The 26104-nt window shown below is 42.8% G+C and overlaps 1 protein-coding gene across 2 annotated transcripts in view; it reads right to left on the bottom strand.

The window, feature by feature from the left end:
- The window catches only part of FANCI (FA complementation group I), a 2406750-nt gene that overhangs the window by 676092 nt on the left and 1704554 nt on the right, over positions 1 to 26104 (bottom strand). For both annotated transcript variants that reach the window (XM_044078210.1, XM_044078208.1), the window contains exon 28: positions 11543 to 11594. In XM_044078210.1, coding sequence (XP_043934145.1) covers positions 11543 to 11594 — 52 coding nt within the window. The remainder of the gene's footprint in view (positions 1 to 11542; positions 11595 to 26104) is intronic.

Here is a 26104-nt window from a genome sequence, read left to right as displayed (position 1 = left end):
TGAGGTGAAAAGATGGGGGGTCATGTATGCCCTCAAATACAGACTGCTTAAGAGAAAAAACAGCAAGTTCAGAAAGAAAAGAAAAGAAATGCATCACAATTACAGACCCACTAATGATGGTCTCTGGTGTCAGATCTAGTGAAACTGTTGTATCACTCTGCTATGGCATCACACCATGTATTTAACACTTTGAAGACAGATGATTTTCGCCCTTTAAGAGTTCCTCAGTTGGGATTTGGAATTTCTTTATGAATGAACTCAAAGCAAGTATGCTTAAGTTTTACACAGCAACACTACAACTACACATGGATTAAAAAGACATCTAATATTTAGTGCAGAGCTTTAAACATAACTTAATTCCTACATTTGTTCAATGCCATGACAGTTTAAAAAATGCTGAAACACTGCATTGCTTTAATTTTGACATAATTTAACTGGCATGCACAATATAATACTGCACTACAACTAAACGTGTTACCATTACAAAGCTACTGCTTTCAGAGTAAAGGTATAATTTTACACACTATGCAAAAACAAAACCCAAGACCTTGTACGTTTCAGGCAGGCACTGCATACAGTACTATAAAAGTAACACCTTTGTACAAGACTGCACAGTATACACCTGAATACATATATTTTATGACATTAGAGGAGTAGAATATATACCGCAGGAACAAATAAATTTAAATATAAAATAACTGGCTTGTGTATGTGTGTGTGTCTGCCTGGGTCTAAATGATCAAAAGACCCTGTCTGCCTGGGTCTAAATGATCAAAAGACCCTCCTGGCTATACTAGTTGCAGCTTACATCTTTTAGTTCACGGCTTTCACGTACTGACTAGAACCTTGCTTCCACACACACAGTGCCTTCTGCCTTTCTTAGGCAGTGCTCCACTCACAAGCATACTCTCTTAGCAGTTCTACTTTAAATAACACCAAGGCTGCTCTGCTCAATGCTAGAAGACTGAGCAAAAAAAGTCAGATCTTCAAGCTTATCTCAGTTGTGAAGATATTTATATCTGCATGATTATTGGGTCCTCCTTTCAATACAATGACAATACTCCTGCCTTAACAGGGTACTGCCTACAACACACTCAGGACCACTAGGAAGTGTAGAAACAGTGGGGAATTATCATTATTTATTAGGCACCCCATTGTCTCATTGCAGATATTACATGACATCAACCTAGAAGTTTTATAGGTATTAGAGAGCATCTCAATAAAACTGCCTACTGCATCATTTTTAACTATAGACCCTCTTGCATAATCCTACAGAGAATACTCATTACTCAATTCAATAGGCTACCCATGAAGAATACCATCTTTTCCAGAATACTTTAATAAACCCTCAATCAAGTGGCAAACTTATACAAACTCCAATATATGGATTCAAAACACTGAGACCAAAATCTTCAAAATAAAAACAATGAATCCCATAACATTGAAAAAACATAGCAAAGCAACATATACTATATTCCAGCACAACTACATACAGAAACAAAAAAAAACAAAACCATATTACACTTCAACTATGTGGGGGCAAGCCCCCTGCACCCCTCCATGTGGGGGGCTGTCCCCACACAACCCCTGCTACTTAAATATATCAACTCCGAGATTGCACTACACTACACTAAGATGTATTATGTTGTAGTACAGCAAATTAGGTTACCTATGAAACTCTGGTAAGTATCAGAGAGATATATAATAATGTGTAATGTTTCAACAGTGAAGTAGTGTTTCTAAGAGAAGGTTGAGGATAGTTTTTTACAATTTAAACAGGTAGTCATGAAAAGTGGAATAGTATGTTTGCTATTTTCTTCTGTGTATTTGTTTCTGTATGTGGTTATGCTGACATATATTAAAGGCTTTACCAGAAAGGCTCATCCAGACTCTGCTACACTTTGCTGTGAGGGAAGGTTAGTTTGCTTTTATTTTTTGTATTACTTTGACTTTTTATATTTTGAATACTATGGTTTGTTTTCTTTACCTTGTGTTTTACTTGCATTCTGTTTTAACAGCATATTAAAACTTCAAAAGAGACCACAGCTCCGTCTCTTTTGAGTCAGGCAGAAATTTTTTCTCGCCCTCGAACCCAGTTACAGTTGTATTGTTAAATACCACTGTCTTTCTAGTTGCATGCCTCTTATGTTAATCTGACCATATATCTAATTTCCTCTCTACTTTCACTGGCTTGTGTGAGTAATCACAAGATCATCATTTTTGAAATCCCTCCCCTTCAACTATTTAAATTTATTGGCCATCCTACTGTATTCCACAGTACCAGAATACAAAATGGAACACCCCTTTCAATTCATCTTGCTGTTTTAAAAATAGTAACTCTCCACTAAACCTTAACTTTTTAAATAGGTAAAACTTAAGTTACCTATTTTCACTTCTAACTTCTCTAGTGCACACTGCGTGTGCATTTTTTTTCATCTTACCTTTAAGCATCCCTATGACTAGCACTGGCACTAATACCTGCTGGAAAGCACTAGGAATCCTGTTAATAAGGAGAAATTAACAGTAGGCACTAAACAGCCTATAACTGCAAAGTACCTTGCTAAGGGAAAACATCTCCTGTACTTTACAAAAAAAAAAAAAGCACCAAACCAGGCATGCCCAAGGGTCAGTTTCAGTGATTTCTCCTATCCACCTGGTGAATCTGGGCATACTGGGGCAATGTAGCAATTGCCTCATGTACACAGACAACCCTCTCCTCCTACCACCCAACACTACAACCTGTGAGATGCACTTAAATAGCCAAAATGGAAGCAAAGCTCTCTCCACTCAAGATTGTGCTAGACAGTCAAGAGGAGAAGGTTAACACCCACACTACATCTCAAGCAACACATAGCCCTTCTAAACCCACACCACCAACACCCACATACAGCAACACTAAATCCACATATGCAGAGGCCCTTAACTGTAACCTGCCCAAGCAACAAGGACATCTGAAGCTGAAACGCAAACAAACACAAATCACAACCAAAGTGTCACACAGTTCACAACACCAGTGTGCCATTCAGCAACAGCCCCTAAGGCAAGACAACGTACCTAACACTTTAGTCATAGGTGACTCTATAGTCCGGCACACTGATGTCCCACTCACCAGGTTGAACAAGGAGAAAATTACAGTCAGCTGCCTGTCGGGTGCCAGGATCTGCCACATAACGCATGCACTCAAGTCACTCCACAGCAAGTACAAATATGACTCTGTCATTGTCCATGTTGGAGTGAATGACTTGAGACGTACCTCCCTGGACTACATGAAGAGAGACATGGAAGAACTCTCACATCGTGTGGCCCAGGCAGGTATGACCCTAGCCCTGAGTAGCATCCTGCCTTCGCCCAGAATGATACCACAATATAAGGACAAAATGATTGACTTCAACAATTGGTTAAGCTTCTGGTGTCATTCAAAGGGGATCCAGTATCCGTCTGCCTGGGACGACATGATCAACAGACCACGATGGTTTGCCAGAGATGGTCTGCACCTGTCGCCCCTGGGATTCAGGTTACTGGCTAAGGCTCTTGCCACCCCTATAGTGCCTGTTTTAGGAAAAGTTCAAAGGACAAAACCACCACCGTAACAGGTACAAGCATGCAAAATCTGAAGGTAATGCTACTTAATGCTAGAAGTTCTAAACCTCAAAATGCACTCTCTCGAGGCACTCCTAAAAATGGAGCACATTGATATCTGTGTAGTAACTGAGACCTGGTTCAAGGCACCAGAGAGCACCCCTGCAATACCACGCTACAACTCTTACAACACTTTTCGGCCACCAAACCAGGACTGAAACACTAAAGGTGGAGGAGTGTCAATATTCACCAAAGATATTCACACCACTAGGCTGGTTGCCCAACACAATGCGTCTGAAATTCTCCAGGTGCAACTAACACTAGGTAAGACTGCAATCCAAATTGTAGCTTGCTACAGATCCCCCACCATACCCCAATATTCTCACTACACCTTTCTAAACATACTGGAAAATATTAAGACAGAACCAAACACCCTAATATTAGGTGATTTTAACTACCCTGCCATTAACTGGGAAAACTACTCATGTACCAACATCTTTTCCCAACGGTTCTTGGAATTCATAAATTCCAACGTCTTGGATCAACTAATTCATAGTCCCACCAGTGGCTCCAATATCCTAGACCTGGTCATTACCAACATGGGAAATCGATTTTCCACACCTATGATTACCCCCTCATTAGTCAGGTCTGACCATAAGCTAATCACCCTTAACATTCACATCCCACCCCCAGTAAGGAAACCTCTATAAAAAACTTCTCCAAAGCCAGTTTCATGCTACTCAAGTCAGAAGTCACAAACTTCATGACACCCATGCAGACGGGAACTGAAAGTTCAACTGTTGAATCCTACACTAAGGCACTGTACGAGCACATCCACTCATGCATGAATCGTGCCATCCCAAATAGAACCAAGGTGCTCTCATCCAAAAAAAGGATGCCAATCTGGTGGTCCCCTGCCATAAACAAACTTTACAACAAAAGGAAGAAACTGTTGCAGAAAAGAGGAAAATCCCAGGATGCAAAAAACTCCCTTACCAGCCTCAGTAAGAAACTGAGATCCCTCATAAAATTCTCCAAAGCAAGTTACGAAAATAAAATTGCCAAAGATTCCAAAGACAACCACAAGGCATTCTATAACTCTGCCAAGAATCTAAATGGCAATGCTCAGATCTGCTCTGAGCTAAAACAGAATGGCATTAAATATACTGATCCCAAGGATATTGCCAATATCCTGGCAGATCGATTCAATGCCAGCTTCACCCCCCCTCTCACCCCCCTAAATGGCCCATCTCAATACCGGAAGATTGCCAAATTCCGGTAATAACGGCCACACAGGTAAAAAAATGCACTATCCAAAGCTAAGAATACAGCATCCATGGGACCAGATGACATCCCGGGCTGTGAACTACATGAACTACAACATGAACTGGCACCTCACCCAAGTGTCATGTTTAATCATATTCTCACCTAAGGTTTTGTGCCCACTGAGTGGTGCAGAGCAACAGTTATCCCACTGCACAAGGAGGGATCCACCCTTGATCCTGGAAAATACCGTCTCATCAGTTTGACGAGCTTTATTTGCAAGGCCATGGAGCATATTACCATGGAACTTATAAACAAAGACATTGGCAACCTTCAGACACTGGACCCCACCCAGTTTGGGTTCGTGAAGGGCCGATCTTGTCTCCTGAACCTGACTGTCTTCTTCGAATCAGTCTCCAGAGCCATGGACAAGGGTAAGGTGGTCCACACAGCCTATCTAGACCATGCCAAGGCCTTTGACACCATCCCCCACTCTGGAATCATAGATAAACTTACTAAGCTGGGCATTAATCCCTATGTCACCCAATGGGTTGCTAACTGGCTTACTGATAGAAGCCAGACTGTAAAAGTAGCCGACTCCAAATCCAGCTCCAGACAAGTGACAAGTGGAGTACCTCAGGGTTCAGTCCTGGCACCGCTCTTGTTTGGCATCTACTTCTCTGAAGTACAGGCCAACATTAAAGGACTCTGGCTAACAAACTTCGCAGATGACTGCAAACTGGGAGCCATTATTGAATCCCCAAATGATGTGGATACTCTACAACAGGGCCTTACAGAAACAGATGCTTGGTGCCAGAGCCATGGGCTCAAGTGCAATGCCAAGAAATGTATAGTTATCCCCTTTGGGAAAAAACATGTACCCATGAATTACCATATAGGTGGCAGGACACTAAACACCAAAAGTGTGATAAGAGACTTAGGGACACAGGTGGACAGTGGTCTCACCTTCGATAACCACATAGCCACAACAGAATGGAAATCCTTCTATGTGGCACACCTCATCACTAAGGGCTTTTCATCCAGAAAAAAGGAGGTCACTGTCCCACTGTACTCATCCCTCATTAGACCCATTATAGAATACAACGCCCCGTTTGGTATGTACCTCTCAAGACATCTGCAACAACTGGAAAAGCCACAGAAATACCTCACTAAAGGCAATCTCTGCTTAACATACAAGGCCATGTCAAACCCAGAGCTGTTGGACATGCTACACTTAAAGAAATCCCAATCCCTCAGAGCCACACGCTCCAGGGATCTAAACCTTGTCATCACAATAAACAAAACATGCTAGAGGGATAGGTTCCTGACCCAGAGACTCCCCAGACTCTGGAATAGATTGCCCATACATGTCAAGCAGAGCGCCTCATTGGCCCTCTTCAAAAGGAACCTTGACTATTGGATAGGAGAAAGGAAATTCACCCCGGGGATCACGTCAGTCACCCTGCTAGACAGGGGTCCAGGGAAGTAAATAGTATGGGAAGAAAAAGCCAGGGAATTGTTATGGCTAGGCTTGTACAGGCCCTAGGGCTGATAGCCTAGTACCAACCTATGAACCTATGTTATTTTCCTATACATTTTCAATGTTATGGGATTCAATGTTTTGAGTTTTTAAGATTTTGGTGTTAATGTTTTGAATTTCAGTGTTATGGGCTTTCGATGTTCTAAACTGAAGAGAGAGAAAAAAAAAATTTTAAAAAAAATATGTGGAGAGGGGGGGGGGGCACAATTTCGAGATTCCAAGATCTCGAGATTCTGAACTCGATATTCTGAAACTCGAGATTTTGGGATTTCGAAATTTCATAGTGAACTCGTGTGTGTGTGTGTGTGTGTGTGTGTGTGTATATATATATATATATATATATATATATATATGTGTGTGTGTGTGTGCATGTATATATATATATATATATATATATATATATATATATATATGTTCTTCTTTCGACTTTTCCAGCCTAGGGGTCGCCACAGCAGAACTCCGGTCCGCTAATGATTGGCAGTAGATTTTTACGGATGCTGAGGTGATAGCCCGACGCCCAACCTTTAACAAAGGCATGCCCATTCACACATGTCTTTCTAATGCCACCCAACCGCGGGGAGGACATGCAGACTCCACACAGATATATATATATATATATATATATATATATATATATATATGCCCAGTGATTCCTTGGCACCATAAATACTAATGCCGTAGTGAGAATTATCCTCACCCCAACTAGGGATTGCAACTTCCTTGAACTAGTACTTACAAACTGCTCACCCTCCTTCTCAGCGCAACTTGTCTGTACCACTCTGGTAAAATCATATCTATTTGTTACCGTCACATTTAATACAAACCCCCCTGCCCATAAAATTCCCACAGTATTTTGTTATTACTCTAAAGTCAACTTGTTATAACTTACATATATCCTTGGCAAGCACAGCTGGCACATTCTGCAGAGCAGGCAAATTCATGATGCTATCCTTACACTGGTAAACAACTTACAGTTCTGCTCCCATATGAACAGATTTATAGAAGAGGCCATTCACATGTTTTACAAGAAAACCAATGCATTTACAACCAAGCCAGTATTGTGGAATGCTCCCATCAATAAATCAACTCAGTAAGAAAAAATAAAAGCTCAAGGCACTAAAAAAAAAAAATCCTTTCCCACACTATAAAAATAGCTTTGAAGTATTACTTCGTTTAATCCTGAACAGCAGGAGCTTAATTAACACCTTTGTTTCCTGAGATCTTCTAAGCCAAGAAATCACTTGCTTCACGAGAGCTTTTTTTCCAAAATCCTCTACTGAAACACACATCATTAGATTTTTCATATCTGATAAACGGTGTGAGTTACAAAAAATAATTAAAAATATACAGCAGCAAAGAAGAAAACGGCAACAGTTATACGAAGTACGGCTCCAAACCACATAAAATGTAAACCAGACTTTATCGGTAAGCACTTTCACCACTGTCCGTGGCTGCCTCAGACCATATACAAGCCTAAAAAACATATAAAACCATTTTTAAAGCATTCTCTACACATCTCATTAGCTTCAATCATCTCCCAGCCAATCAAGTTACATTGGATACACCCCTTTTTTTCTTAAAACATCACTTCCTTAATGTATTCTGCATTACCGACTTTTAAAAACACAGTTTCTCATTTATTAAACACTGACAAATATTCTCAGACACTACATACTTCGAATCACTGCAAAACATTCCTTATATTAGTAACGCTATATGCTGTGTACTATATAACTTATACATCTTTCACAGCAAAGGTGCTACATTCACATGCGGCTACCCATACTTTACTTATCTCACATCATGTTGTACTATCGGCATTACTAATATATACTAACTCATTTCAATAAAATCTATTCCATTACTAAATGCATTGCCATCCTTTGCCCCTTATCCAAAATTCTTGAGAAATGCATCCACTTGCAAGTGATGACATTTCTTAACATACACAATCTAATATCTACCACACAACACTGTTTCCGTCCACATCACAGCACTACCACAGCCCTTCTATCTTTCACTAATTATATAAACCTTCACAGGAATGGTAACAAATATGTATCAACCATTTTCCTAGACCTCTCAAAAGCATTTGATATGGTCTCCCACTCCATTCTACTAGACTCACTAACATCATTATCCGTCACCTCCTCTACTATAGCCTGGTTCAGAAGCTACTTGTCTGACAGGCAACAATCAGTCCAGTGGAAAGGAACTCTGTCTACACAACTTCCAACCACCATAGGTGTCCCACAGGGCTCTATACTGGGCCCGCTGTTGTTCTCTATTTTCACAAATAACCTCAAATGCTCTACACAACATGCCACACTCATACAATATGCAGATGATTCAACTCTGATCTGCTCCGCCTCATCTCCCACCACCCTACATACACTCACTCAAGATACCTTTATCTCAGTAGAAAAATGGATATCTGGGATCTAACTAATTCTAAATCCCAAAAAGACAAAACTGCTACTATTTACCCCTAATAGATAAAAAAAAACCTCTCCTTTACCATAACATCTAAGGATGGCACCACCATCTCCCCTTCTAACCACACCAAACTTCTGGGCATTGAAATAGACAATAATCTCCACTTTGATGTTCATATCTCACATACCATAAAACTAGTACACAAAAAGCTAGGCTCCCTATACAGGCATAAGTCCTTTCTCTCACAAAAAGCAAGAGTCACTCTTGCACAAAGCCACCTCCTCTCAACTCTCTTATACGCAGCACCAATCTTTACCCAAATCAGACAATGTGACCTAGACAAACTAGAGTCATGCTACAATAAAATAGCCAAGTTTGCTACTAACTCAACCTATAGAACCCATCACTGTGCTGCACTAAAAGAACTAAAATGGCTTGAGCTACCACAGCTACTTAACTATCACCAGCTGGGCACAGCCTACAATATTCTCAAATATCCTGAAAAAAACCCTCATTATCCAACCTACTTACTATCTATACTACAAACCGATACCTAAGATCCAGTGAAAAATCTCTCCTCTCCATCACCAAGGCTAACAATAATGCAGGGAAAGCGCTCTACTCCCACACCGTTGCCAGAAACTGGAACTCTCTTCCCCTATCTGTGTCCACTGCCCCCTCCACATCCATATTCAAAAACTCCCTCAAATCGCACCTTCTTAGTACATGGTTATGCCCTTGTATCACATAACCCTACCCATATATTAACTCCCCAAATTCCTCTCTGATCACATGCTGGAGCTCTGATCCCCTGTAGGCTTGGTCATCTGAAAGGGTACTTTTAACTGTAGAATCTTACTTGATATATTTTCTTTTCTTACCAAAGTATGACTGACGTTGTCTTTTTACCCATGTTCTATATATTTTACCTGGAGTGTTTTTATTAATTCTTGTTATATTACTATGCTCAGCATACATGATGTAAACTGTTTTGTGTATTATGCTGGATGTACTGTATTTGTAAAACTTGATGTTGGGAGCTTTTCTCCCCAGGCCTCCGTTGAAAATGGACCTGGTCCAGTCGGAATTTCCCGGTTAACAAATGTAAAATAAATAAATAAATAAACAAACTCTTTCACCAGATATGCCCCTATGAATGACTACACCTTTTCCTCTAGAATCAGGGACAAAGACAAAAATAATAGGACACAAAGGTTAAAATCACAGACAAATATGAACTAGTGCTTTAATTCACTTAAATGTTAATAGAATCACATATTTTGTATCAATATGCATTTTCAGAACAGTAAGTAGCATGAAATTAACATCTGGCATTATTGTCTCAAATCCTTAGTGAATTACCAGAAAAAATCAAACATTTTATGAGGGACACAGCAAAAAAGTATGAGTAAAAATCAGGGCCATTCAGCAAAATCAGGGGGAAGTTGGGAGCCATGAGTAGGGAATATACCAAAGACTGCGAAAACATACTGGTATTATATTCCAAATATTTCTAATTTAAACACCACTCGTGTTGCCCATGTTATATTTGGTGTTTTCATCTTTCATCAATTTGAAGTAGATCCCTCTATATATATATGTCTAGGACACATGCATATGTCAGGATCACAAAACATCGAACACACATACACGAAAGCGCTTATCATCAAAAAGCGCTTCCTGTATGTGTAGTTAAAAAAAAAAAAAAAAAAAAAAAAAATCCACGTTTCTGCAGGGGGGCTTTGCCGCCCTGCAACCCCCGCACCCCCCCTACTTTAATATTCTCACTCCGAAATCGCACTACAGTGGGGAAAAGGGAATTTTCCCTTAACCGCACTGTAGTCCGATCTACGAAACAGGCACACATACACTGAAGCGCTTTTAGATGTTAAGCGCTTTCGTGTATGTGTATTCGATGCTTTGTGATTCAGACATATGCTAGTTGAGCATGTGTCCGGATCCCATATATATATATATATATATATATATATATATATATATATATATATATATATATATATATATATATACACACACACACACACACACACACACACATATATACATACACACACACACACACACACATATATATATATATATATATATATATATATATACACACACACACATATATATATATATATATATATACATGCACACACACACATTTATATATTTTATATATATATATATATATATATATATATACATATACACACATACAGTATTATCTATATATTTATATACAAATATATACATACATGCACAATCTTGAAAATCACAATGCCAAGACAATAACATTGACAGACCAAAATGCTGAAGATCACAATGTCTAAAAAATCATGCCTCGTGCTTCAAGTGTGAACAGAGGAATGAATACAAATATGGGTCCTGCAGGAATGTGGACCAAGGAACTAGTGCAAAAATGAGTCCTGTGGGAGGGCGAGTCCAGGGGTTCATTATTGTGGAGTATACACACACACACACACACACATATATATATATATATATATATATATATATATATATATATATATATATATATATATATATATATATAATACTAACCAATCAGCCTGTGATTAATCAACAATTTATCAACAGTGACAAAGACTGCAACAAACAGTATTCAACAAAAAGCAAACTGATGTCTAATGTGAAAAATTTTAACAGTCAAAAAACTGTCCAATAATATTCAGCACAAAGGGATGTTCATCTTACCTAGCGTAGTTTCTCTGCAGATTTTTAGCGTCCATGATAACATCTGTGAAAACTTAGACAAAGTAAAAATACTTTAAGAAATGAAGCAGCCTTTTCCTTATGTCAATATTTTGTACATGCATTTCACTCAAGTAAAGTGTTATAACTTTTACCACTCAACTTACACCTAGCTAAAAAAAATTTTTTTTTTCAAATCTATGTACTACTGTAGTCTTTTTCATTACTTACAAAACACTAAATCAAATGCTAAATTTTGCTTTATCGTTAAAACATTAACATGGCTTAGTTTTAGCATCATACGTTGCAGCATCCTACCACACAAATATTTATTGATCAAGACCATGTCATTTGAACATCTACTGTTATGGTGAGTTTACTTACACAATTGTACTATGTTCGTCATATTGATTACTGCTGCACTAGCCTTAGGTATATGGGGAGAGTAACGCAGCTTACAACATTTTGGAGGTGGAAGAAGTAGGGCCCAAGAACCCCTAGATAACGGTCCTAGCAATACCAGAGCAAGACCTAGAGAAGAAATCAAGCATCTAGTGCTTTGTAAAAGTATGTACAGAGGACCAAGTCGCTACTTCTAGAATACTTCTAGAATCCAACCCTTTCCAGAATGCAATAAATGAATACAAGGACCTGGTAGAGTTGGCCTTGACCCTACCTGGAATAGTTTTGTTGTGGTGAGTATAAACAACCATTTGGAAATAGTCTGTTTTTACACAGGTTGTCCCTTCTTACCTTCATAGAATAATGAACTGATCCAAAGATGTGAAAGCTTTACTTCTGTCAAGACAGTACCCAATTTGTCTGTGGACATCCAAGGTATGGAGTATTTTTTTCTCCCTCATTTTGAGGTTCAGGAAAGAAAATGGGAAGATGTATTAGTTTAACTAAAAGTAAACTTGGTTACCACTTTAAGTATAAAAGAAAGTACAGTTTTGTACCTACCATAAATGTAGATGTCCGATAGGTATGCATCTGCAGTCATCACATATGGGTTGTCCTGCCTCAGGCAGCCCTTCGGTCGGCCGGATTCCAAAGTCTGGGTCCGGGTCGGCTGATGTCGCCCTTTCCCCGACGTCACAGCGCCTGGGGTATAAAAGCGTCAGCCGACGCCATCTTCCTCAGTTTTTCTTGCCCCAGATGCCAGGTGCCCTCTAGGAAGGCTAAATTTGGAAAAATGCAATAAAAAACCCAAACATTTGCAAAAATATATATCTATATATATATATATGTATGTATATGTAAAAACAAATACACCATAATAGATCCCCCAGCTAGCTAATAGAGAGGTAAGCACCCTAGGAAATACCACAGAGGGGAAGGAGGGAGGGTAAACCTGACTGCAGATGCATACCTATCGGACATCTACATTTATGGTAGGTACAAAACTGTACTATGTCCTTCAAGGATGCATCCGCAGTCATCACATATGGGTAGAATACCATAGCCAATCTGGGGGTGGAGGTACTAGGAAAAGGATGGTGTAGCTAAGATACCCTGCAGGACAGCCATAACAAAGCCTGCTCTGGATCTGGAATATAAAGGTAAATTGTAATGCTTGGCAAATGTATGCACGGAGCTCCATGTGGCAGCTTCTAAAATGTCTTTTGTGGCCACCCCTCTTAAGAAGGCTGTGGAGGTGGCTGTGGCTCTCGTAGAATGAGGTCTAATGTTAGCTGGTACAGCCTTTCCATGAAATGAGTAACAAAAGCGGATGCAATTTCCTATCCATTTTGAAATTGTCTGTTTGGAAATTGCTTTTCCTTGAGTACCAGCAGCATATGCTACCAGCAGCTGGTCAGTTTTTCTGAAACCTTTAGTTCTGTCCAAGTAGTAGCGCAACTGTCTGTGAATGTCCAGGGTGTGCAGCAGTTTCTCCCCTTTGTTTTGTGGATTTGGGAAGAAGGTAGGCAAGTGAATAGCTTGATTCAATGAAACCCTGGATACCACCTTTGGCATAAAAGTAGGATTAGTTCTCAATGAAACTCTGTCCTGGTGAAAAATAATAAATGGCTGAACTGCCATCAGGGCCTGCAATTCCGAAACCCTTCTTGCGGAGGTTATTGCCAGAAGGAAAGCAGTCTTCCATGAAAGGTACTGTAGATCTGCAGATGCTGCTGGTTCAAATGGAGGCAGTGTTAGTTTTTCCAACACGTAGTTAAGGTCCCAAGCAGGTAGAGGTGGTTTCCTAGGAGGTTTGATGTTTTTGATTCCTCTTAGAAACTGTCTTAGGAGAGGATGAGAAAAGACAGGAGGATCAGTGTTGTATTCTGCTGAAATTGCTGAAGCATGAATCTTAATAGAAGAGTAAGACAGTCCATTGTGGAACATTTCTGCCAAATATTCCAGGATATGTGCCATGTTCATCATTGTCGCATCTAGGCCCTTTGTGGTGTTCCAGATGAGAAATCTTTTCCATTTTGCTGAATATGCCTTCCTTGTGGAAGGGCGGCGAGCTTCCAGAATGATATTCTTCACTCTCTGGGATAGCTTATCCTGAGGAGGAGTCAAGGTATTCTCCACGCTGTTAGTTGCAACATTTTCAGGTTGGAATGCAGAGTTTTGTATCTGTGCTGTGTCAGTAGAAGTGGCCATAGAGGTAGGGGCCATGGTTTCGTACGTGACATGCTCCTTAGCAGTGGGTACCAGTGCTGTCTTGGCCAGTCCGGAGCTATCAGAATCACTTTTGGCTGCTCTGCCCTGATCTTCAGTAACACCTTGGTCATTAATGGAATAGGAGGAAATGCATACACTGTCAGATTTCTCCAGCTGAAAGAGAGGGCGTCCACTTTCCACGCTTGTGGGTGGTATGTCCTTGAGCAGAATTTCTTCAGTTGATGATTGTGGGGAGATGCAAATAGATCTATGTCCGGGCTCCCCCAAGATTGTGTTATCTGTTGGAAAATGTCTGGGCGCAGCATCCATTCGTGTGCATCCATGATATTTCTGCTTAAGCTGTCCGCCACTGTATTGTCCTTCCCTGGCACAAACTGAGCTTGTAGCTGTATACTGAGTTTTAAGGAAAGATCTCATAGATTCATTGCCAGTCTGCAAAGAGGGTAAGAATGGGTACCTCCTTGCTTGTTTATGTACCACATAACTGTGGTGTTGTCTGTCCTTATTAGTAGATGGCCTTGATGCAGAAAGAGTTTGAAGGCCTCGATTGCATGTATCACTGCTAGCATTTCTTTTTGATTTATGTGCATGCGTAGCTCCTTTCGTGACCACTGTCCTTGGATACCTCTGCCCTCCATGTGTGCTCCCCAACCTAGGTCTGAAGCGTCTGTTGTAATAGTTTGGGAGGTTTTTGGCTTTGTGAAGGGCAACCCTCTGTTGGACTGGCTGGCCTGAGCCCACCACCGAAATTCCTTGTGAAGGCATGAAATGAGTGGGATTAAAGTTTCCAAACTGTGACTGTGCTGAGTCCATAAACTCCTTAGGTACCACTGTAACTTTCTCATATGCAACCTTGCTTGTGGAATCAAAAGAATGCAGGATGCCATGTAACCCAGGGCCTGCAGGATTTTCCTTGCAGTCAGCTGAGTTTGTCTTGTCAGATTCTTGAAGTAATCCGGTAGTTGACTTTGTTTTTCTTCTGTGAGATAAGCCATTTGGATGGTTGTATCCAGATCCGCACCCAGAAAGGTTATTCTTTGGGATGGAACAAGTTTTGATTTGTGCATGTTGACTGTATATCCCAAGGCCTGTAGAAGATTGATGGCATAATTTAAGTCCTTTATCAAAGTTTGTTGGTTGTCCGCTTGTATAAGGCAGTCGTCCAGATATGGGTAGATTTGAATCCCCTGGAGTCTGCAGTGTGCTATTACTGATGCCAGGCATTTCGTGAATACTCTGGGCGCAGTAGATAAGCCAAGGGCAATGCTGAGAATTGATAATGCTCTGACCCTGCAAGAAATCTGAGGTATCTTCTGCAACTTTGTCTGATAGGGACATGCAGGTATGCCTCCTTGAGGTCTAGAGTAACCAGCCAAGACCCCTTGCCCAGCATGGGAAGGAGTTGCTGTAGAGTCAGCATTTTGAATTTTGGCACAATGAGATAAGTATTCAGTATGGACAAGTCGAGAATTGGTCTCCATTGATGCTCTTTTCTTGGAACAAGGAATAGCCTGGAGTAAAATCCTTGGCCTTGTTCTGAAATAGGAACTTTTTCTATGGCTTTCATTTGTAGTAAGTTTGAGATTTGTTTCAAAGCCTCTGCCCTTTGATTTGGTGGCAGACCTGGCATGCCTTTTCTTTTTGGCAATGTGTGGAAATGGAACCTGTATCCGTGGTCCATTATTTGGAGTGTCCATTTGTCTCTTGTAATGTTGTGCCAATTTCTTGAGAATAAAGAAAGCTTTCCGCCCAAAGGTGCTTTTAATTGAGCCCTGGTTGGCGGAGTCAAAGCAGAGTCATTGAGTTTGTCCTTGTGCAGCAGTTGCAGGTCCTGAACTGCCTGTCTGGATTGGAGGTTGCCATTGACGGCCTCTGTAGGAGCCCATAGCTTGCCCTCTACCTCTGGCACGCCTGTTCCTGCCCCTTTGAAATCTTTCTGTGTCCGGAAAGGACCAATTCTTGGAAGGCCAGTTTCTGCTGAATCTAGGCGGTTGGACTTGAAGAAAATCCTTTACTGTTTGTACAGATTTTGCCTTTTCCTCAAATTTCTTTAGGACGTCTTGAGCAGTTTTGTTTTTCCAGTGGAGCATCCAAAAGCTTAGCTTTAACATGTTCTGGCAGAGATTGTTCCTTCAGCCAAGCATGTCTGCGTATGACAACACCTGTCATTGCTGACCTACATGAAGCTTCCAATGCATCATAACCACACTGCAAGAAGTGGTTGCTAACCTGCTGGGAGTTATGTACCAGATCCTGAAGGGATTTACGGTCAAGGGGTTCAGAAGTAGACAATTTCTTATGCATTTCTTCTAACAAATACTCTTGATACTGTATCATGTGAAATTGACAATTTAATGCCCTCATAGCAAGGGTGGCAGAAGTATACACTTTTTTACCCCATCTCTCTAATGCCCTGGACTCCTTTGCAGAGGGGAGTGGGTTCTTAGTAGTAACAGCTGCAACCCCTTTAGGGCCCTGTGAAATAGTTTCAGGGTCAGCAGAGTGGGCCTTATAAAGAAAATTATGTGTGTCCGGAACCCTGTAATACCTATCAGGCTTAACAGGGGCCGGAGGCAGAGTGTCAGGGGTCATACTAGAGTCAGAATATACATCATCAATCACATTTAAAACAGGAGGAATAGCCAAAGGTCTATGCTGAGGTAAATGAAGAAAAGTTCTTAGTCTTTTCCTGGAATCAGAATATTCCTGGCCCTGCCATTTGAAATGCTCTCTCATAGTGTGAAGGGTCTCCCCAAAGGAAAGCTCTTCAGGAGGGGAGGCTAAGGGAATAGATTCCTCTGCATCCGAATCCTCGTAGGCCGAATAAGCCTCCTCCTGGTAGTCTGAGTGATCCGAACCAACAGAGGCCTCCTCTGAGGAAAGGGGATCAGGGGGATCCATCCTGGGCCTTTTGTCTAGAGGGGGTTAGGAGCCCCTGTCCGGATGAGGCTGAGAGCCCCTAATTAAGGAGATAAGGTCCTCTGCTAAAGTTAGAATCTGTGAACTAGAAGAAGGTCCCTGAGGAATAACTCTGGGAGGCATGGCTTTAGTGTGTTTTGCAGCTTTAGCCCTGGTGAAGGCCTTAATAGACATGGATGCAGGAGGCCTGGCTGCACCACGTGCTGGTGTAGCTTTGTCTAGGGGTATGGTGTCAGAAGATTCCAATACACCAGTTTCAGAAGGCAATTCTGTAACCGACTCGGTAGGGGCCTCCGGGGCCGAGGCTGTCGGTTGTATTATTTCAGGGTTAGGAAGTTCCAAGGACTCGGTATCAGCCGAGACCGAGACACTCGCGGTAGGCCTAGCCGCGGTTTCAGACGAAACCGCGACCCGCGTGTATCGGTCCTTGTCTTTCCGTTTCTTAATTAAATGTGATGTCGGGGTTTCCGACTGCATTTTGTAAGCAAAACTATCCCCAAAAAACTCTTCTGCGAACTCCGACCGACGTCTAAGAGTGCGTCGGTTGAAGGAAGCGCAGGCTGAACAGGCAGAGACATCGTGGTCTGGGCCTAAGCAGGGAAGACAATAAGAGTGGAAATCCTTATGAGGTATCTGTTTCCCACAAGTTAAACAATTATTAACTTTTTCTGACATCGGCTGAGGCAAGAAAGAGTCCCCAACGGGGTACTTAGCTTTTGAAGTCTTCGGATAGCGAATTTACAGGAGCTGGCCGACCGGCACTTGCGAACTGCTTCTGCTTCGGGCACCACGCGGCAGGAAAGACTGAGGAAGATGGCGTCGGCTGACGCTTTTATACCCCAGGCGCTGTGACGTCGGGGAAAGGGCGACATCAGCCGACGCCGGACCCAGACTTTGGAATCCGGCCGACCGAAGGGCTGCCTGAGGCAGAACAACCCATATGTGATGACTGCAGATGCATCCTTGAAGGACATCGATTAGTTCTCAAAGAAATCCTGTCTCGTGAGAAAGGGTTGACTTATCATAACAGCTTGCAACTCATATACCCTTCTCGCAGAGGTCAGAGTAATCAGTACAACTGTTTTCAATGTTAAGAATTTCAAGTCAGCCAGGTTAGCTAGTTCAAATGGAACAAGTGTTAGCTTCTTTAACAAAAAATTAACATCCCAAGAAGAAGCCATCAGTTTTCCTGGAAGCATCTTATGCAAAGCTCCTTTCAAAAACATTTTGACATGAGAATGCAATGAAAGAGAAGGATTCATGGGATACCACCCGGCTCCCCTTGCCTGTGGTATTGTCTGCAACAAGTTGAAGAGGTCACGGAGATAAAAGATCATTCACAGAGTTCTGCCTTAATCAGGGCAAGCATCTTTTATATTTATGTGCTAGCTGTCCTTGGTGTCCCACACACCTTGCGCTTTTATCCCAACTGAAACTGCTGCCCAAGCAAAGTCCAAGGCATTTCTGAGGACTGACTGCTTAGGAACAAGGATGGAGTTGAGGACACCTGGATTTAGGGAGATGTGCTGTCTCTATCAACTAGTTTCTCCTCTGACAAACCCCAGCACTGGGATTTGATATGACAATGGATGCTGGTACTCAGACCTAAGAGGCTTCAGGTACCACTGTATCTTTCTCATGTGGAGTCTTGCCAAGGGCAACATGAGCATTTCAGATGCCATAAGACTCAAAATCAGAGGTATTCTCTGCAATGACCACAGCATGTGTGCAAAATCTTAGAACGAGATCTAGATATAGATATTTTTTCCCCTGTGGGGGGAAAAAGCTCTTTGAACTGAGGTGTCTAGCATACACCCCAACACAATCTTGTGTGGAGTCAAAAAAAGACTTCAGAACATTCTCTTATAATCGAAGCTTGTGTAAGAGATCTTTCACCCAAGTGAGAGATTCCTGACACTTTGAAAAACACTGCAAAGATAAGCAAGTCATCTAAATATGAAAAAATGTGCAGAGAGCTATAATTTGAGCTAACCATGTTGTGAAAACTCTTGGTGCAATGGAGAGTCAAATGGGTAAGGCAGAGAACTGATAACATGATCTAGACACACAAAACCTTAAGAAGCACCTGAAGTTAGGATGAATAGGGAGGTGATAAGCACCTTTTAAATTTGCTGTTATCAGGAAACATGAATGAGGATGAAGGGGTAACAGGTAGTGAAGAGACAGTATTTTGATCCTGAAACTTTCAGAAACAGGTTTAGAAAAGAAAAAGATCCAGAACTCGTCTCCAAGCATCTTCTTTCTATAGCACTAAAAACATCCTTGAATAAAAAAATAAAAGCCTTTCCCAACCAGGGAATGAGTAACTGGTTCTACCACTCTCTGGGACAGCATGTGTTGGAGGACAGGGGGAAGATTCTGGTCTGGTGGATGAGGAATTACCCCCTGAAAAGGTGAGATTTCCTCCCACTGCCATCTGTAACCTTGATGAATGATCTTCAGAGCCCACTGGTCTAAAACTGTTTCCAAAGAGAAAATAGGAGATTTAAACTTATTGGAAGGGAAAAGGGACTGCAGGGGAGGGAGGAGGGAACAAGGTCCCTTAAATAGTTAAATAGTTATTCTGACTGGAAGAAGTACCAACTGAGTCATACATACACTGTAAACAAGGAGTTGTGACTTGTACAATGTAAGAAACAGAAGTTATGTATCTACCTAACATTCCATGTTTGTTGTCCTTCATCTTGCCTTCTTTCTTGCTGGTCGGCTCCGACTCAGCCATTCACTATAGCTCGAGAGCTTATACTGGCTCGAGACTAACCCCTATTCCCAACATGCCTAGCAGTAGCTATCCAGATCTCGTTTGTGATGGCCCACACTAGACAATAATGGTAAAATGCAAATTTTACTAAGCTCTTACACATAAGGAAACCTTGAGTATAAAGGAACAATCCGCATTCAAAGGTTAGGAAGGCATGGTCAACTAACCTAGTATGTTAACAGGAAACTCAGGCAGTGTAACCAATGAAGGAATTCCTCTTGATCCTCCAGGAAGGGGGAAGGATGGGAGGACGCACGAAGGAAGGCAAGATGAAGGATAACAAACATGAATCGTTATGGTAGGTACATAACTTCTTTATGTTATGTTGTCCCCATCTCGCCTTCGTTCTTGTTGGTTGGGACCGCGTCCCCAGCACCTGGTTCTTGGGTGGCTCACTGGAACAAACTCTTCAGGATAGTGGAACCAAAGGATGCCCTGTTCCGGGAGACAACATCCACTTCGTAATGAGTGATAAAGATATGAGGATTTGCCCATGTTGCTGCTGCACAGCTTAAATCCAAAGGCAATTTAGCTTGGAAGGCAACAGAGGTAGCCAAGGGCTTGGTGGAGTGTCCTGGAAGCTTCTTGTTACGCAAATCACAAGTATAAATGATTGTATCTGACAGCCACTTTGATAAGGTCACTTGAAACTGGAGAACCTTGTTTATTGTCAGCAAAGGATACAAACAATTGATCTGATTTTCTAAAGTCCTTAGTCCTGTGTAAATAAAAGCGTAATTAACTATGAACATCCAATTGGTGGAGTCTATCCTCTGCCTTGTTGCCATAATTGGGGAAGAATACAGGAAGCTCGATGGAGTGATTTAAATTATACTCTGAACACACCTTTGGCAAGAAGGAGGGATTGGTTCTGAGAGAAACTGTATCTTTGTGGAAGATGAGATAAGGCAGGCGAATAGATAAAGCGTCCAATTCAGAAACCCGTCTAGCTGAGGTGATGGCAATCAAGAAGAGGGTTTTCCAAGACAGGAATTTCGGGGGACAAGATGATACTGGTTCAAAGGGTGGAAGAACCAGAGAGGCTTAAACAAAGTTTAGGTCCCAGGGGGGAGGAGCTTCTCTTACCATGGGCTGTAAAAGGGTTGTACCTTGTAAGCAATGTTTTGCACAGCTTATGGGACATGATATTAGAGCCCAACTCTCCTCCATGAAAATTGGAAATGTCAGCCAGTTGGACCCTAATGGAAGCTGTAGCTGCCCCTTGTTCGAAGTTTTCGTCCAGGAAATCAAGAATCTTGGGAACAGGAACAGTGAAAGGATCAATATCATTTTCCTATGCTCAATAAGAGAACCTCTTCCATATGCTATGGTAAATCTTTCTGGTAGTGGGCTTGTGAGAAGACACTAGGATGTGCTGTACTGCTGGGGAAATGTTGGGGAGCCTGGCTAAGACTGGAAGAGGAGAAACCAAGCTGTCAGCTTGAGAGTTTGGAGGGAGTGGTGGAGCACGAATGACTGATGCATCAGGAGGTCCGGAACTGGGTCCAGGATCCAAGGCTCCACTTGTAGATGATGGCAGAGAAAAGGGAACCATATCAGATGAGGCCAGTAAAGAGCTTGCAACCCAGTAACTTTGCTTTCTGAAATACTTTGGGGATCAGAGGAAAAGGTGGAAAGGCATAAAGTAGTCCCGGAGGCCATTTGTGAACAAGGGCATCCCTGGGTGACTGTCCCGGTGGGAGGACTAAAGCGAAATAGCTGCTGCATTTGTTGCGGAGGGGAGTGGCAAAAAGATCACAGCATGGCTGGCCCCATTTGCAAAAAATCAAGTCCGCAACTTCTTGCTTCAGGGACCACTCGTGAGGCATGAGGAGAGCCCTGCTAAGCCTGTCCACTATCACGTTGGATTTCCCGGGAATGTGTGTCGCAATCAGAAAATGCTGGGAAGACATCACCCATTGCAATACTCGAAGGGCCTCCCAACACAAGGGGTAAAATTGGGTCTCACCTTGATTGTTGATGTACCATACCCATGACATATTGTCTGTCTGAATTGCAATAGTTCTGGTAGGTAGAGCGTCTTGAAGTGCTTGCAACTCCAGAAGCACTGCTCGCGTCTCTAGAACATTGATGTGCAAGTGGTACTGATGTGGCTACCACATTCCTTGGACAGTTTGTCCCAGATAATGCCCCCCCCCCAATCTGGGAGGTGTCCGTGGTCATTGTGGCTACTGGATGGGGGTCTAGAAAGGGTCTGCACAGAGTCACCTGGGGGGAAACAAGCCACCATACCAAGTCCTTTTTGCAGGATTCAATGATCGAGATCATATGTGACATTGGTAAATCCTGGAACGACCACTGAGCGAAAAGAAGCCACTGCAAAATTCTCATGTGGAAGCGAGCCATAGGGACTAGAGTAATTGCTGCAGCCATTGAGCCAAAGACTTTCAATACCTCTCTTGCCTGAACTCTCTTCTTTTTCATGAGGAATTAAACTTGCTGACGAATGTTGGACACCCTGTCTTGAGGCAGCTTTGCTATCATAGCTCTTGTATCTAAGTCTACCCCTATGAAGGTAATACACTGACAAGGCAGACTTTTCATAGTTTATGGTGACGCCTAGCTGGGAACAGGTTTGAATTGTGTAGTCCCGTGCTTTGACCAGTTGATGCTCGGTGGTAGCAGTGAGGAGCCAGTCATCTAGATATGGAAACACCTGGAATCCTAGACGGCTCAGGTGAGCCGTGACCACTGCCATACACTTGATGAACACCCTGGGAGCTGTGGTGAGACCAAAGGGCAGAGCTCTGAAATTATAATGACTGGCTCCCAGCAGGAAGCGTAGGAATCTCCTGGATCGCCTGTCCATTTTTATGTGGTAGTACGCATCCTGGAAATCAATGGAGCACGTCCAATTGTCCTGACCCAAAAAGGGAAGAATGGACTGCAGTGTTACTACTGGAACTTCACTTTTTTTACTGATTTGTTTAGCTTGCTGAGATCCAAGATGGATCTCCAGTCCCCTGTCTTTTTTGGAACTAAAAAGAACCTTGAGTAAGTTCCGGATTAGATTTGGTCTGCAGGGACTTCTTGGATGGTTCTTTTTTCTAGCAACCTTTGTACTTCGAGGTTTGCTTGATCCCAAAGACTGGGTGGAATGTCTGGGATCGCCCGTTTTGTTCTGGAGGGGGGTAACTGGGAAAAGGGAATTTTGTAACCCCTGGATATTACTGACAGTACCCATGCATCTTTCATAATAGTTTGCCAGGCTGTTGGGTACAATGATACTCTGCCCCCAACTGCCTCCAGAGGCAGACAGTCAGGACTCCCTTCAGGAGTGCTGGAAGGGCCTAGCAGAGAACGTATCTCTGTCGCCCTGCTGTTGTGGTACCCCCCCACTGTGAGGCCGGCGTCTTCCGTTATTGTTTCCCCCTCTGCCCCTGGGGTAAAATTCTCCACGTTTGTCAGGCAAAGCTCCCTAGGATTTTCGAAAACACATTTTCGCACTCTTCTGACCTTTACGGTAGGGTCTAGATGGAGTAGAAAAACGGACTCCTACGGCAGAGAGAGACTTGCCATCCTTTTCACACCTGATGAGAGTCTCTTTTACCTGAAGCCAAAAAAAGGGGTATTGGTAAAGGAGGACTTGAAGGGTTCCGCAAACTGACAAAAGGCGAATCCAGGAGTGTCTCCGCAAAGCAACTCCAGTACCTGCTGCCCTACTCGCTCCATCTGCCGCATAAGAAATAAACCTGATGGAGGAGTTAACCACTGAAGTCAAGGCTGCAAGCTGGGAAGCTGCCCTGTTCACAACTCTCTCAGCTGTAGGATCCTGCAGGGTATCTACTAACTCTTTTAGGAGATCCCTCTGCAGTCGCGTAAAGTGTGACACACAATTCAGCGATCTGGGTGTATAGATCGCTGAAGAGAACATACGCTTCCCATACCTGTCCATCATACGGGACGTCTTGCTCAGGGGAAGGATAGATGAAGAAGTTTCCGCAAGTTCCTTCTTAGTGGCTGCTGCCACCACCACAGCATCAACAAGAACCCCTTTGGAAAGAAAGGACTTGTCTTTGGGGGCAGTTATACATTTATTTGGTCTCTGCAGAACTGGTTCCATGGTCTCTGGAGGGCTCCACGGCTTCTGACTCACTACAGACAAAAGTGAGTCAAAAGGCGGAGACCCCCAAGAGGTGGAGGGTCAGGAAACAAATGGGTCCAGGTAGACGACTCATTCTCAAAAGGGACTAGGGACATCCAGCCACCCCTCTGTCTAAGGATTTCTAAGATGTCAGAAAAAGAGACATCCTCAGAGGGGGACCCTTCTAATTCATCCAAGTCTGTGTCTGAAGTGATAGACTCAGGGGAATCCAGATGCTTCCTCTTACATTTTTTCTTCTGAGGGACCTCCTCCGAATGTTCGGGGGAGGTTTCAGAAGAAGTGGGGTCACCCAATGGGGCATCCTGGGGCATAGGTTCCTTACGCGTGGAGGGAGGAGGAGGGTCAAAGGCAGGCACAGGCACCGAGGGAGAAGGAGCCGATGGTGGAGCGGTCTCAGGGGACAGTACGCTCTGCATCACCTTGAAGGTGCCAAGGCCCTGAGCGACGGCTCCAAGGCTGATGTGGGAGCAGAGTTCACCTGCGCTGAAGCTCTGAGAGGCAGAGCAGGATCGGACAAGGGTCCGATGCCACTTCCCCCCTCGGAGCAGATGAGAGAGCTTCGGCGCCCAGATCTCATGATGGACTGAGACATCGAGGAGATCGGAGTGGGAGTCGTAAATGAAAAGGAGAAGTAACCAGAGCCAAAAGTTCCACCACCACGACGTCCATGCACTCTGGCTCCGAGCTCAAGAGAGTCGGAGGAGGAAGCGATAGAGAAGCTGGATGGGCCGAAGGAGCCAATTCCTTAAGGGCTGGGCTCAATAGCAATTTGGCAAGTGCCTGTAACTTGAGGAGCCTATTAACCAATCTCTCCACATCATGATCCGAAAGCCTGGAGGATTGACAGGAGTGAGAGGAGGACCGGTGACTGCCTGTCACAGAGTGCAACAAAGGAGATTATGGAGCAGAGCGCACCGGCTCCAAAGAGGGAGATCTGGTTGTTTTATGGGCCCGGACTAGCTCCGAAGTGACTGATAGCTCTGACAAAGCTATGTCTCCGGCGGCTCTAACACTGGGAACCGACAGAGCCGAAGATTTGACAGCAGATTTGGGATGCTCCAAAATCGGAACCTTTGAGGATGGTTTGGGAGATTTGTCAGATTGCTTTGCTGGCTGAGGAATCAGAGACAAAAGATCCTAAGGGTTCTTCAAAAGGCCACGCAGAATCAGTTTATTTTTTTCTCTCTTGCAGGACTCTTAATACTGAAAGCATGACAGACACAGCATGAGTCCTGCAGGTGAATAGCCCCTAAACAGTATATACAGCTCGTGTGCCCCCATCCTTAAGGGACATTTTTTGGCAGCATGAGTCGCACTACTTAAAGCCGGAGGGTTTTGACTCTTTGGACATGCTGGATAACTAGGAAGACACAAACAGCAAAAATAAGACTGTAACGGCTAGCAATACACAACTACAAACACTAACAACAAGCAAGGAAAAAGAAGAAGGGGGAGAGCCTCTAAGTAAAACAGCACCTCCCCCAACAGGAGAGCCTCTAATTTAAAACAATTACTCCAACAGATAGAGAGGAAAGAAGGAACCAACTCTCCAAGTTAAACGGGCTCAAGAGGAAAGTAAGGCCTAAGAAAACGACGGCCAAAAAGAACTCAAAAAACAACAGCAGAGGAAGGTCAGAAGGTTGCTAGTCTAAACGAGGACTTAGATGGACACCAACAAGGACTAATTAAACTAGTAAAATCCTGGTAAAGATGACAGCAAAATACGAAAACTCTAAATACTTACCCTGAGCCAGTAGTCGCAATCTTGACACTGCAAGCGACAAACGAGATCTGGGTAGCTACCGCTAGGCATGTTGGGATAGGGGTTAGCCTCGAGCCAGTATAAGCTCTCGAGCTATAGTAATCGGCTAAGCCAGAGCTGAGGATCGGCTCCGAACCCAGCCAGCAAGAACGAAGGCGAGATGGGGACAACATAGCATTAAATAATTTAAAGCAGATTTTTCCTCACAAGAAGAAACTGCAGACAAAATATTCCTTTTGCTTTAAACAATTAGTCAGAATAAACCAACATATGAGCCTGGCAATTTAAAATTATAAAATCAAAGTTGCAGATGCATACATTTTTTTTCCCATACTTGCTAAC

This window comes from Protopterus annectens, chromosome 7.part0 (assembly GCF_019279795.1).
Source record: "Protopterus annectens isolate FY-2018-M chromosome 7.part0, PAN1.0, whole genome shotgun sequence".
Lineage (NCBI taxonomy): Eukaryota > Metazoa > Chordata > Ceratodontiformes > Protopteridae > Protopterus > Protopterus annectens.
Note: the sequence above shows the minus strand (reverse complement) of the source record. Positions and strands in the feature narration are given on the sequence as shown.